This window comes from Phoxinus phoxinus (genome assembly GCF_949152265.1).
Source record: "Phoxinus phoxinus genome assembly, chromosome: 9".
Taxonomy (NCBI): domain Eukaryota; kingdom Metazoa; phylum Chordata; class Actinopteri; order Cypriniformes; family Leuciscidae; genus Phoxinus; species Phoxinus phoxinus.
Window position 1 is genome coordinate 5,855,358 of NC_136884.1, and position 13,757 is coordinate 5,869,114.

The 13,757-nt window shown below is 38.4% G+C and overlaps 1 protein-coding gene across 5 annotated transcripts in view; it reads right to left on the minus strand.

The window, feature by feature from the left end:
- ptprz1b (protein tyrosine phosphatase receptor type Z1b) overlaps window positions 1-13,757 on the minus strand; it is a 44,269-nt gene that overhangs the window by 29,699 nt on the left and 813 nt on the right. For 4 of the 5 annotated variants that reach the window (XM_079624266.1, XM_079624264.1, XM_079624267.1 and 1 more), the window contains exon 1: window positions 8,860-9,065. The exons of the other annotated variant lie outside the window; for it this stretch is intronic. In XM_079624266.1, coding sequence (XP_079480392.1) covers window positions 8,860-8,926 — 67 coding nt within the window. In that variant the 5' untranslated portion in view covers window positions 8,927-9,065. Of the gene's footprint in view, window positions 1-8,859; window positions 9,066-13,757 lie in introns of those variants that run through there. 5 annotated transcript variants of the gene reach the window in all.

A 13,757-nucleotide genomic window follows, 5' to 3' on the forward strand; every position in this document is an offset into this window, starting at 1 on the left:
GATTATGCATCAAGAAATACGCAAAGACATATCAGCGCTACGGGACGAAGCTAAAGCGGACATCAATACGCTCCGAAACGAACTTTCACAGAAAATAGAAACATTGCACAGAGCCCACACTGAAACGGCAGACACACAGAGAGAGATGGAAAGATCTCTCTGTGATGTTTCGGACAAAATAACCGCCATGGACAAAGCACACACAACCTTACAGAAGGACTACAATAAACTGCAGGAAAAATACATGGACCTCGAGAACAGAAGTCGCAGGCAAAACCTACGCGTGGTGGGAATTAGCGAAGATATAGAGGCAGGGAACCCAAGCCGCTTCATAGCGGAGTTTTTTTCAGAAGTGCTCGGCGAAGAAAACTTTGAATCACCAATCCTAATAGATCGAGCTCATAGAACCCTGGCCCCGAAGCCCCGAGCAGGAGAGCGCCCGAGAGCGATGATAGCACGCCTACATTACCACACCGACAGGGAGAAGATTCTGCAACTATCCAGGAGCAAAGGCAACCTATCTTACAAAGGATCACCTGTACATATTTTTCCGGATATGAGTCCAGAGGTCAGCAAGCTGCGAGCTTCTTTCAACCCGGTTAAGGTGAAACTACGCAACGCTGGAATACCCTACAGTCTGTACTACCCGGCAAAGTTGATCATAACGATGAACAACACCAAACATTCGTTCACTGACCCACGGGCAGCTGAAAACTTTATCAAAACCCAGGCCCCAGCTGCACGGGTAGTAGAGGATTGAAGGTATTTGAGTATTCCTTTCAACATATAATTATGAGGCCACCAAGGAAAACTTATTAAAAGACACTTTTCTTTTGCCTGTAAAACATGGTTTAGAGGAGAATGGAGTCATTTTGATTTGATAAAGAGAAAAGGAGGGGAAAGAAAAATTATGTGTTGACGGGTGGAATAGCTGGAGGGGTGTGTGTGTATGTGCGTGAGTGTAGGTACGTTAGGTATATGCACACGTATATTTATTTTATTTTATTGTATTTTATTTATTTTTTCTCCTTCCCCTTTAACGTTTTGTTTATAACAAGGATGGTTAAATATTAATAGTATTATTATTATTAATCTTTTTTTTTTTTTTTTTTTTTTTTTTTTTTTTTTTTTTCTATGCGTAATGGACAACCATTTGATTTAAATTTCACGTTTAAGGAAGGGGGTAAGGAGTTAAATTTGAACTACTATACTAGATTTGATTTATGTTTACTTTTATTCAATAAGAGTGGACCACAAATAAAAGTGATCTGACCCAGGAGTATATAGTATACAACTTTAGGAGTTAAGTGGTTAGTCAAGTGTCCACGGACTTAGGGACTAGGAACTTAGGGATCGTTACGAAGGTATTTTTTGTTCTTTGTTTTTACCCTAGCACGTTTAGTTTAGGGATGTTGAAAAAGTTCATGTTCAGTCTTTGTTCTAATTCAGAGGATGTCACACAAGATAGTTTTCACTGCCATGCATTAATTAAATATGACCGAAGTTAACACCATGTTGGCTAAAACAATTCCGCACAACTTGGTCAAATTTGTGACTTGGAATTGCAAAGGGCTTAATGGAACCATAAAACGGTGTAATATTTTAGCACATTTGAAAAAATTAGATATGGATATTTGCTTTCTACAAGAAACGCACTTGAAAAATCAAGATCACAACAGATTACGCAATAAATGGATTGGACAGATATTTCACTCTAATTTTGGGGCAAAGAGTAGGGGTACAGCAATAATAATAAAAAAAACAATACCGTTTATCGCTTCAAAGATAATACCGGACTCTCAAGGCAGATTCATCATTGTCACTGGTAAGCTTTATGATAATTTGATCACATTAGTAAATGTATATGCGCCCAACGTTGATGATGAACAATTTATAGACTCATTATTATCAAAAATACCTGACATGGACTCTCATCAATTGATAATTGGTGGAGATTTTAATTTAGTGCTTGATTCTGACCTGGATAGGTCATCACGTAGACCGTTTACTGTGACTAAAATGGCAAAAAGGATTAAGAAATTTATGAATACTTATAAAATAATAGATCCATGGAGAACCCTGCACCCCAACACACGGCAATATTCTTATTACTCCCCAGTTCATCAAACTTATACCAGAATAGATTACTTTTTAATAGATGGGAAACTCCTTCAACAAATGAAACATTGCAATTATGAAACACTAATGTTGTCAGATCATAGTCCTCTAACTCTGCATTTAACTTTCGGATATAATCAAACATCGAGGATCTGGAGGTTCGATAACAGCATACTATCAAGCAAAGAGGGAATAGAAGAAATAAAGAAACACATAAATTTGTATTTATCATTTAATGACACTCCAGACGTCACTAAATCCACCCTCTGGGAAGCGCTAAAGGCATTCATCAGAGGCCAAGTCATTTCATGGAAAAGCCTGAAAAATAAACAACAAAGGGAAAGAGAAACTCAACTAAAAAAAGAAATAACAGAAACAGATAGACAACATTCATCTAGTCCCTCAGTAATTCTACATAAGAAAAAGCTGGCCCTGCAGACAGAACTAGATTTAGTATACACTACAAGAACAGTTAAAATGTTGACCAAAGCAAGGTATAGATATTATGAACAAGGGGAAAGAATGGGCAAGATTTTGGCTCAACAAATTAAAAAACAAACTGCATCAAGGATGATTACGGAAATACGCACGGATTCAGGCCAAGTTACAAGAGACATACAGGAGATAAATGATACATTTAAAGGTTTTTATAAAAAATTATACACTTCAGAATCCAAGAAGAACCCCACACTCATAGATATGTTTTTTGACAAAATGGCAATTCCAACAATTAGCTTAGAAAATCTAGAACAACTGGAGAAACCCATAACAAAACATGAAATTGAACAAACTATAAATAGTATGCAAAATTCTAAGGTGCCTGGCCCAGACGGCTACACTTCAGAATTTTACAAAGCCTTTAAAGAGCAGATCTCGGGATTGCTGTTGGATGTATTCAATGAAGCCTTACATAGGGGCTCTCTACCTCCAACATTTTACCACGCAAGCATTTCTCTTATTCACAAAAAAGACAAGGACCCCTTAGACCCCGCGTCTTATAGACCGCTGAGCTTACTTAACGTTGACAATAAACTACTTGCTAAAATTTTAGCTACACGAATGGAAACAATCTTGCCGACAATCATTTCACAGGACCAAACTGGGTTTATCAAAAGCAGACAGTTGTTTTTTAATATTAGAAGATTACTAAATATAATTCACACTCAGGATAAAAAAAATCTACATCCTGAAATTTTACTCTCCTTGGATGCGGAAAAAGCTTTTGACAGGGTCGAATGGGATTATCTCTTTTCGACCCTGTCAAAGTTTGGATTTGGCCCAAAAATTATATCTTTGATAAAGTTATTATATGCCCAACCCCAAGCTTCAGTGCGGACTAACAATGTTCATTCAAGTTATTTCCCTCTCGGCCGCTCGACTAGGCAGGGCTGCCCGCTCTCGCCATTACTTTTTGCAATAGCCATTGAACCTCTGGCTCTTTTATTACGGGCAACGGAGGAGTTCATTGGGATTAAAAGGGGAAAAACGGAACATAAAGTGTCTTTGTACGCGGACGATCTGTTACTATATATCTCAAACCCTGTTAAATCTGTTCCTGTGATAATGGAAATTTTGAAGGAATTTGGAGCAGTATCAGGTTACAAATTGAACTTATCAAAAAGTACCTTATTTCCAATTAATTCTAAAGCCCGTATGAATACTAATGTGTTTAATATCTTTCCCTTTTCAATCTCAAATGAATTTAAATATCTTGGGATAAATATTACGCAGGAATATAGCGGCCTCTTTAAACACAACTATTTGAAATTATATGATCAAACGAAAAAGGATATAGAGACATGGAAGAATCTACCACTTTCATTAGCAGGTCGAATAAATATTATTAGAATGAATGTTCTGCCTAAGTTTCTGTTCTTGTTCCAATGTATTCCTATTTGGATAGCCAAGGCATTTTTTAATAAACTAGATTCCCTCATGTCATATTTTATATGGAATGGAAAAACTCCAAGAATCAAGAAAATGTTCTTGCAAAGACCAACTTGTCTGGGAGGAATGGGGTTACCCTGTTTCCGACGTTATTACTGGTCATGTAATATCCGCTCAATGTCATTTTGGTTGTCCACTCAGGGGGCTGATTGGAGTAAGATGGAGAATGAAAGCTGTCATCCCTCCTCGTTAAAAGCATTACTTTATTCAGCTTTGCCTATTTCAAAACAAAAACTTGAGAACCCAGTAGTTTCTCATTCAGTTAAAATCTGGTCCCAGATTAGAATGCACTACGGATGGAAGGGCGTGTCAGTTTTAAGTCCATTGGTAAATAATCACGCATTTCCTCCATCAGTCTTAAATATAACATTTCTCCAGTGGGAACATAAAGGTATTAGATGTATAAAAGATTTATTTATTGAAAATATATTTCCCACATTTAAACAATTACAGAGCAAATACAAATTGGAAAGTAAAGATTTCTTCAAATACCTACAGATCCGAAGTTTTGTTAAGGGCTTATTTCCGTCTTTTCCTAATCAGCCCCCAAACTCCACAATGGAAACAGTGTTTTTGTCTAACCCATTTCAAAGAGGGCTAATTGCTAAAATCCACAATGTGCTATCACAGGAAGAAACTACACCTACATTGGACCATTTGAAAAGAGCCTGGCAGGAGGACCTGGGGGTGTCAATTACAGACAATCAATGGTCAAAAGCCCAAAGAAATGTTCATTTTACCTCTGTATGTATTAGACATGGTCTTTTGCAGTTCAAGGTGCTACACAGATTGCATTTATCCAAATTAAAGTTATCAAAGATGTTTCCTTCCATTAGTCCCTCTTGTGATAGATGTTTACAAAGGCCAGCCTCGCTTGCACATATGTTTTGGAATTGTCCTCACATTACGACCTATTGGAATAATATATTTCAAACCCTTTCCAAGATTTTGAAAAAACAGCTTGAGCCAGAACCAATCTGGGCTCTTTTTGGTGTGAAACCAGTCAATGTACAACTTTCAGACACCCAAAACAGCATGGTTTGTTTTGTGACCTTGTTAGCGCGGAGATTGATTCTCTTGTGTTGGAAACAGAAAAAGCCCCCTGCTCACCTAGCCTTAATGAAAGACATAATGGTTCATTTGAAATTGGAGAAAATTAAATATTTGTTGAGGGGGAGGTCTGAAACATTTTATTCAATGTGGCAAACTTTCATAGATTATTTTGGTGAGAATGTTTAAATGATTGGTTTAGCATGGAAATGGAAATGGTGTCCTCTGATGTTTGTTGTTTGTTATTGTGTTTTTGTCTTTCTGTATTTAATATGCGAAAAAAACTCAATAAAGAGAATAAAAAAAAAAAAAAAGCAATCAGAAGATTCTCATACACTGTAAAATTGTATAAAACAAGATTATTGCAGTACGTCTTTCTACTTCAAAAATTCAAGTTTAATTAAATGTTTCTTTGGAATAATTTTTACTAATAATTTTAATTTTTAAAGTTTACTAGCATGTGAAATTTACACTGTAAACACACACACACAAAAAAAATTAAAATTCACACGTTCAATTCAATGCGTTTCTTGCCGATTCTTAGAAACTGTTATAACACAAATAATTAAAGAGTGAAAAAATGTTTTTCAGGGTACGTCCATTTTTTATTCAGTGCCACATGAGACAAGCAGGCAATTAATTTTACATCCAAGGCTCTTTAACTCCACTTCCACATGCACAAACACCAACCTCAGTCGGTGGAAAACGATACTCTGCGATCGTGTAAATATCCAGACGGCTTTAATCTAATCGCACACATTGGAAAGCAATATGACCACTGGAAAATGCAACGGAAATGAAGTGAAATTAAGACGGCTGGCCGTCCCAGTGCCTGTCCAGATTTGTTCTGAATGCGAGGAGATTGTATTTCCCCAACGCTGAATAGCTTTCCTCTGGGGAATGTTTTAGGCCAAAAACAAACAGCTAGCATGTTGTTTTAACGCAGGTTTGATTTGAGATACAGCATTGATACGAAGCACTATCAACAAAGCACTTGAGCTATAAAAATGTTCTTTCCTAAGCGGTTGGCATCAGGTTCAGCACAAAACATTTCAGGTTGATTAAAATCAATGTGCATTTAACATCTAGCACGCCTTGATTATGTAAGTTTTAGGATGACATAACGATACAAGCAATATTGCCTCAGGCTGTGTTAGACACAGACGGGCGCTGGAAGTCAACTGGAGCTGTTGACACACACAGACACAAGCCTGCGCTGGTGACACTCATTACCCGACTGGACACTGATGCACAGTTTGCTCTTTGAGTCACAGAAGTTGCAGAAATCTGAAAGACGCGATTTAACATCACACACTCCAGGCACTCCCTTCATGTCCCAATAAACAAAACTCAGAGGAGTTGTTTTTTAGGCTTAAATAGGGTACAACTGCTGAGTTTTAAATAGGCCATATCATCAATAATTAATGTGGATTTGACATAGATTTATTTATTGATGATAAAGGTTATACAGAGCAGTCGTTCTCACCGGGTTTGGCTTCAGGAAATCCACAGGCTTAACAATATGCAAAATGATTAACATGACATAGGCTGAAAAGGAACATTAGTTTCTAAATGTCTCCTAAATTTCTCATACGTTTTTCTAAACGGTTTCATGCTCTAGTCACCACCAGTAATTCATAAAACATATTGTGGTTGGCGAACCATTTACCTGTGATACGGTTGATCCATGATAGCATCTGTCAAATTTGACGAGCTTCTACCAAATGAAAGACAGATTTCTCTAAAATACCATTGGATTGGATGCATATCCTGTGACATTAACACCAAAAATGTTTTCTGCGTCTTTTAAACACTGATGAGCCTATTCATTTTTGTAATTCTAGCTATGCATGATTTCATAAGTTCAAATTTGGGTTAAACTTTATTTTAAGGAGTCCTTTTAAGTACGGAGTAATATTAATGAACTACATGTATTAACATGATTAGGGTTAGGAAAAGGGTTAGTTGCTTATAATTATGCATACATTTACTGTAATTAGTATAGTGCATGAACACTATAAAATAAAGTGTTTACAAAATTTGCATATATTTTATGGTTATGGCCCACCAGTTGAGAACCAATTGATGGAGACCGTATCCTGTATTGAAACAGAACACACACAAAAAATCATGTACAAATGTGTACTGTGCAGGTATCAAATATGTCCTCTCTGAACCTTCTTTGGTATCGTGTGACCTTGGAAAAGTTCGGGCTTCTGGTGCCAAATACCACTAAAGCAAAGTCCATGAAGGTCTGAACAGTAGCTTTTTATGAACCATCTCCAATAACTCTTCAAAAGAAACAGAGATGGGTTCAACGTATGCAAACTACCAATGAGATATTACAGATCACACATTTTATGATTGATAATGAATGCGAACAAAATCAAATATAAAATGTTATATTAAATATAACAGTTTGTGTTGTCAGAAAGTGAGACAATTGATTGGTAATGCCTGTCACTGTCAGATCATGTCTAGTAATGAAATGCCTTTGGATTGTGGGGGTGAATCAATGAAAATCAATCTTTCACTGTCAGTCATTGGATCAAGAGAACCTAAACTGCATTTTTCCGACCAGCGCGCATGCTGTGGTTATTTTGTTCGGACATGGCAGGGTGACCCTGGTGTGAATCGATCAATCATGTGTTTGGTGGGCACTCTCTCTCTCTCGCTCTTCTCTCTCTTCCTGCTGCTGGCATTAATGGTGAATGAGCGTCACTGAGACAAAAGCAGCACAAAACGGGCTTCCCCTGCCATCACATCCAACAACAGGGTGTAACATGCGCCAGCACTCTGCAAATCTCCCACACACACATAAAGTGACAGCACAGCTGCCCGTGTAACTCCTGAACAAGAAATAACTAATGCTTCTCAGCAAAAACAGCAGTTACATCATTTTAGACGGATATAGCAGGACAATTGTGTATTGTCACAGCACTGAGGTAAAGAGACCATCAGCGTGTGTGTGTGTGTGTGTGTGTGTGTGTGTGTGTGTGTGTGTGTGTGTGTGTGTGTGTGTGTGTCAGAGATGCAGATGGCTCAAGACACATGCAGTCAAAAGCACATTGCTTTATATTTCTCCACCATGTCAAATTACATTTAATTCAGAAGGGTGAACAGAGACAGAGAGATTAAAAGACCATCATGGTGATCGTGTGCCAAGAGCAACGAGCCAAAGTCTGTCCTGCAGCTGAAAAGTCCTTGAAACTGAACTAAATATTAAGCACAGCATCCATAAACAAATCAAGTTTAACAAGAAAATACAAATAAAAACAATTAGGCAATTCACAGCCTGCATAATGAACCTACACACTTCATATTTATTAATAAACTCTTGCACTCTCTGGCATCTTCGAAAATCTGATATCGGATTGTTCTGTACAGAAAAGAACCATTAAAACCTTGTTATAGCACACACACACACACACACACACACTAAACATTTGAAATGATTCATATTAATTCAGCTCATCTAAAACTGATCCATAAACCTTTGATCCGTTTACTCCAACAGCACATTGCAATGTTTTCAGAACACATGTTATTGCTATACTTTTTATATTATTGGACTGACTACTTTCATCAAAAAATAATCCATTAATCAATAATAAATTCATAAATGCACCAACAACCTGTGGAATTAAAGCTCTTGGACATGCAACTTTACGCATCAATGCATTCATACCCAAACACACATCAATGAGGACGCATTCATCACTCATGACTGTATTGACTTGTTACCTGTGTGACAGATGAGCCACAGCTGTGCGATGAACAGATGTGCTTTGGCTGTGATCAGACGCATCATCTTCAGACTCGAGGTAAATGAAGAGTGAACGCTGGTCTATTGATAACGCAATAACAGCTATTGCAGTGATGTTACACTGGATCCATGTCAGCGTTCCTCGTATCCCGTTCGTCTTTCCCACGCTAGAGCTTCATTCACTGTATGATCGTAGCGCGCGAGAGGAGAGACGCTGCGTTCACGCGCCGCCCACAGCCTCGGCAGTCTCGCGCATAATCAATCGAAGGTTTGCGGTCCGACTAACTGGACGTGCATGGTCAAGAAACAGTGCCAGTGACACGCAGCATTGTAATAAATGTAAAGTTAATACGCAGAGAGCTTTTATGAGATTTAAACAACATGCAGTGTGTGTTTGTTGGATGCATTGCATTATAAATTATTAGAAAGGACTTTTACGCTGAAAGCTGCCTGTTGACATATTTGGACTGTTTTGAACAAAAGAAAAGCAAGACGGAATGGGTTATTCGAGTCATGCTGTAGTTTAATGTCTTAATATACTGTATTAAATATTAGGCTACACTTTGAAAGTCAATCAATTTTCTTTTAAAGTGAACATTGTTAGGAATTATTTTTTATTCATTGCACTTTAGTTTAAGTAGATGTTACTATTTTTACAATGTCCCCCAGGTGCTGCACTAACCTCTAATATAAAACTGGTAATTTATGCAGAAATACTCCATGCTCCAGTCAAATGGTTATAGAAAACATAATAAATTTGTGATAACTTTGTGACCAATTCATTGCGTTTTCCAGTGCTCTCAATTTAAAAAAATATCAAAATTAAAAGTTGAAGAGTATAAAAATAACTGTATTACAAGAATGCCATCAATGCATTCAGAATCTAAGGATCAACATGCATTTAGCCTATATTTACATTTTATATTCAATTCACACAATTGCTCGATTCAGTAGGCTACCTAGATTAGGTCTTATTGTCTCTGTATCACAAAAATGATTGATTCTTACACTCTGAAAAGCATGTGGTTACATCTTGTGCCTGTTCTAAATCTCACAGAATCACACTGTTTCTGCACTCCCTGTTGTTATCCTTTCTGCAAAATTTGCATAATTTATTCAGGGCACCTACTTCACTTGCTGGACGGCTTTTATAAGGGCGAGCTTGATACAGCTCCTTCAGCATTCAGAGAAGCGCATTGTACACGTCTACACCGCTCAGTTTAGACAACCTGTTGATGATGTGCTAGAAACAGGCTTCCCGTGGGTTCACTTCAGTGGTCCAAATATGCACTGATGCACCATTGCAATCATTTCAATTACAAATAGATTGTTTTCGATTATGTCAACAATGCTGCGTTGTTTTTGACTGGTAAACAGTGCACCTCCTTTATTCTTCAATGCTCTGCCATTCAGGGGTCTTAAGAAAAACAGTGACCCTGATGGAGATCCAGGTCTCATCTTTTCAGAAAAAGGAGCAGCATTGTTAATTGGGAACGTTTAGATGACAATAATACACTGGGAGGTGGACAAAAGCCACCAAAAGAGAGACTGTGTGAAAGAAGGAGAGAGTTAGGGGTCACACTGAGGCAACACGGCACTGGGGATTGTATCGGTCGTAAAAGTGAAGAGGAAGAAGGCGTGTGGAGATTTCAGCCAATCACGACGTCCAGATTAGTTCCACTGCCTCGAAAAACGCCCAGACAACTTTGAATCAATAGCATCTTTAGTTTCTGTCAGATGCGTCTAGAATCCATGATCTGCTTTAGTGAAAGAGGCAGATCGGTTTACAACTGAAGGTGCCGTAAATGGCGTAACAACAACCTCACAGGGTCCTCCCTTCACACATGAGGATTGAATTACTCTAGATAAGCATCTCCGCTATGAGAGAAAGAGCCGCTCATTAGCATCACGTGACCTCGGGGCTTCTTCTGCCTTGGTTGGGGTTTAGCGTTTCTCTGTGCGGTTGCGCTGGCTGGATCAAATAGATGATTTGTCCACGGTTGGATGTGGAGACTGGTATCAACAATATCGACAACCAGCTGTGCTGCTCTAGCTATATTCCTGGCACCCTGCCACGCGCTGCAAATCAATGCAGATCACTACAGGGGGCGTTCGCATGCAAATCCCCCTGGCTTAGGCTATTTAACTGCGGGGGGTTCAATATCTACATCTTATGAACAGACTTCTCAGTTTTGCATTTTACAACCATAAAAATTACTTAAAAAATGGCATACTACTAGATTTAGAATGGAGTTTGCCCATGTACAACTTGTTGCATTTCCAGTTGGTTAGCAGGATGGGTGTTGTGGTTCCTACGACATTGCTAGCTGGTTGCTAGGTGGTTACCAGGGTGGTTGCTAGGTGGTTACTAGGGTGCTTTGTGGTTACTAGGTTGTATTAGTGTTTGTGAAGGCAATATTTGATGGTTATCAGGGTGTTTTTGTGGTTGATAGGGCATTTATAAGTGGTTACTATAGGGTTCGTTGTGGTTGCTAAGGCCTAACTAGTGGTTGTCACCTAGTATTGAGGTGCTTGAGGGTGATTTGTGGTTGCCGTGTGTTTACTAGGGTGCTTTGGTGGTTGCTAAGGCGTTGCTATGTGGTCAGGGTGCTTTATGGTTGCTTTGTCATTACTAAGGTTTTTTGGTCGATGCTAAGGCACTACTAAATGGTTGCCAGGGTGCTTTTTAGGGACTTGCTAGGTGAATCCGGTGTATTGGTGATTGATATGCATTACTAAGTGGTTACTGGTTACTAGGTTGCTTTGTGGTTGCTGTGTGTTCACTGGGGTGTTTTGGTGGTTGCTAAGGCATTTCTAAGTGGTTACTATGGTGATTGCTAGGCTGTTGTGGTCTATGGGATTTTTCACAAGTTTCAACATCCACAAGGCAAGAATCATAAAGTCTGATTGCTTAGAAAGGAAAAGCAATGTTCTCCTTAATAAGATGAATGGTTTGTGCACTTTTTCCAACCAATGCACAAACATAAAACCAGTAAACACTGGACAAATAGCACCATTCCTGCACTCTATATACACTAGTGAGTCCCGGGAAGGTTTATTCTCCAGGAACAGTGTGTTGATGAGCATCCCTGGGGTGTGATGAAAGTCATTCATATAGCTCACTCCATCCCTTCACAGCACAACATGGCATTGAAAGAAGTCTCTGAAATGTGACATCAGGGCTCCAAAATAGAGATAGAGAGAGAGAGGGGCCCGAAGGAAGAACGCTGGGGGCTTTTCATCTGAACACAGACCACTGTCTCTCTATCCCCCTCAGAGAGATGAAAAATCACACATGCTGAAAAGAGGACAGCGGTGTGTGACTTCTAATCGCACAAGAAAAGAAACACACACACAAATAAGCTCCAACATAATCATAATCCCTTTGCCTTCGGAGTCCAGAGAACAGTGCTTTAGGAGAAGGTAAAAATGGAAATTAAAAACAACAAGCAGTGTAGCCTATATTTGTAATGTTTTTTCTATTTCATTATATTGGCTTGACTATCTATCAAATCTCAAAACCACTCATAACTTCCAAAGTATTTAAACGACATACTTTAAACTTTCAAACTGTTCCATGTAAACATTTGAAGTTTGCGGTTTTAGTTTGCTTTGAAACACAAATAATGCACAGATGCACTTATGTTAATAGTTTTGATGTGCTTTGTCTTGTTGGCATGCCAGTGGCGTGAAGGATTAATCTGTTATTAATGAATGTTTTGACATGTAATACAGTAAGTAATGAGATCTACAGCTGTGATCCTCGCGAGCTGCATGCGTTTTTCATTGCAAGCTGCGAGTCATTTATCATGCTTTTACGCTGTCCTGACTTTTTCTTTATGGAATGCTAATTAGACGATTTGGTTCGCCGGTCCCCATGGTGTGCTTATTAAACTATTAAAACACTGCAGATTACTGAAATCACTTTGATCGCTAATAGGTGCTGAAACTCAGAAGCATGACAGCAACTTATGCCACATCTCAGTTCCTTAGCAACTGAGAGAGAAAACAGACAGGGAAGAAATCAAACAGCCCAGCGCTGACCCATAATCACACACGACTGACAATCGAGAACACAGACCGAGATGAAAGAATCAGCACTTCAAAGTTAACAAAAAGTGGAGCACAAAAGTGCTCAGGTTTGGAGGAAAAAAGAAAACATGACTGTCCTTGTAAAAAAAAAAAAAATTGAGTTGAAATTAATAAGTCATAATTATGAGATACTGGCCTGGTTTCGGTTTCACAGAGGGCTTAGATTAAGCCAGGATAAGTTCAATTAGGACATTTAAGTAGCTTTAATAAATGTGCCTTATCAAAAAAAAAAAATCACTGGTGTGCATATTCAGACAAAAAAATGGCCCTGACATTTTAAGATATCAATGCAGGTTGCATTCAGTTAAAACTGCAGATAAAAATGCAGTCCATAAAAATGCAGTCTAAAACAGCTCAAACATGCATTTTAGTCTGGAACTATATTACACTTGTCATAATTATGATTTTTTTGAAAGCATGATTTATTTTCTTATGGTTGAAATGGGCTTTCACACAAATCAGACATTTCATTTTCATCTTTCTGAATGGGATCTCAAGGTCTGTTGTTAATTAGTAATTATGGAGGGGGGGAAACTATCTTTTCAATCGTTCAGAGTTTATCTTAGGCCTCAAATGTTTGTGCTCTTCCTTCTCTTTAACATTCAGTGCTGAACAATGGACACTCTCTGTCCCTACAAAAGAGCTCACTTTCAATAGCATTCCCACACACAATTAATTCCTGTTTGTTAATGGCCACGATGAGTCACTGGGATCAGGAGCACGAGGACTTCAAAACATGAGGAGAAACTTCTGAATAAAGCAGCAAAAAGGATTTTCTTTCTCA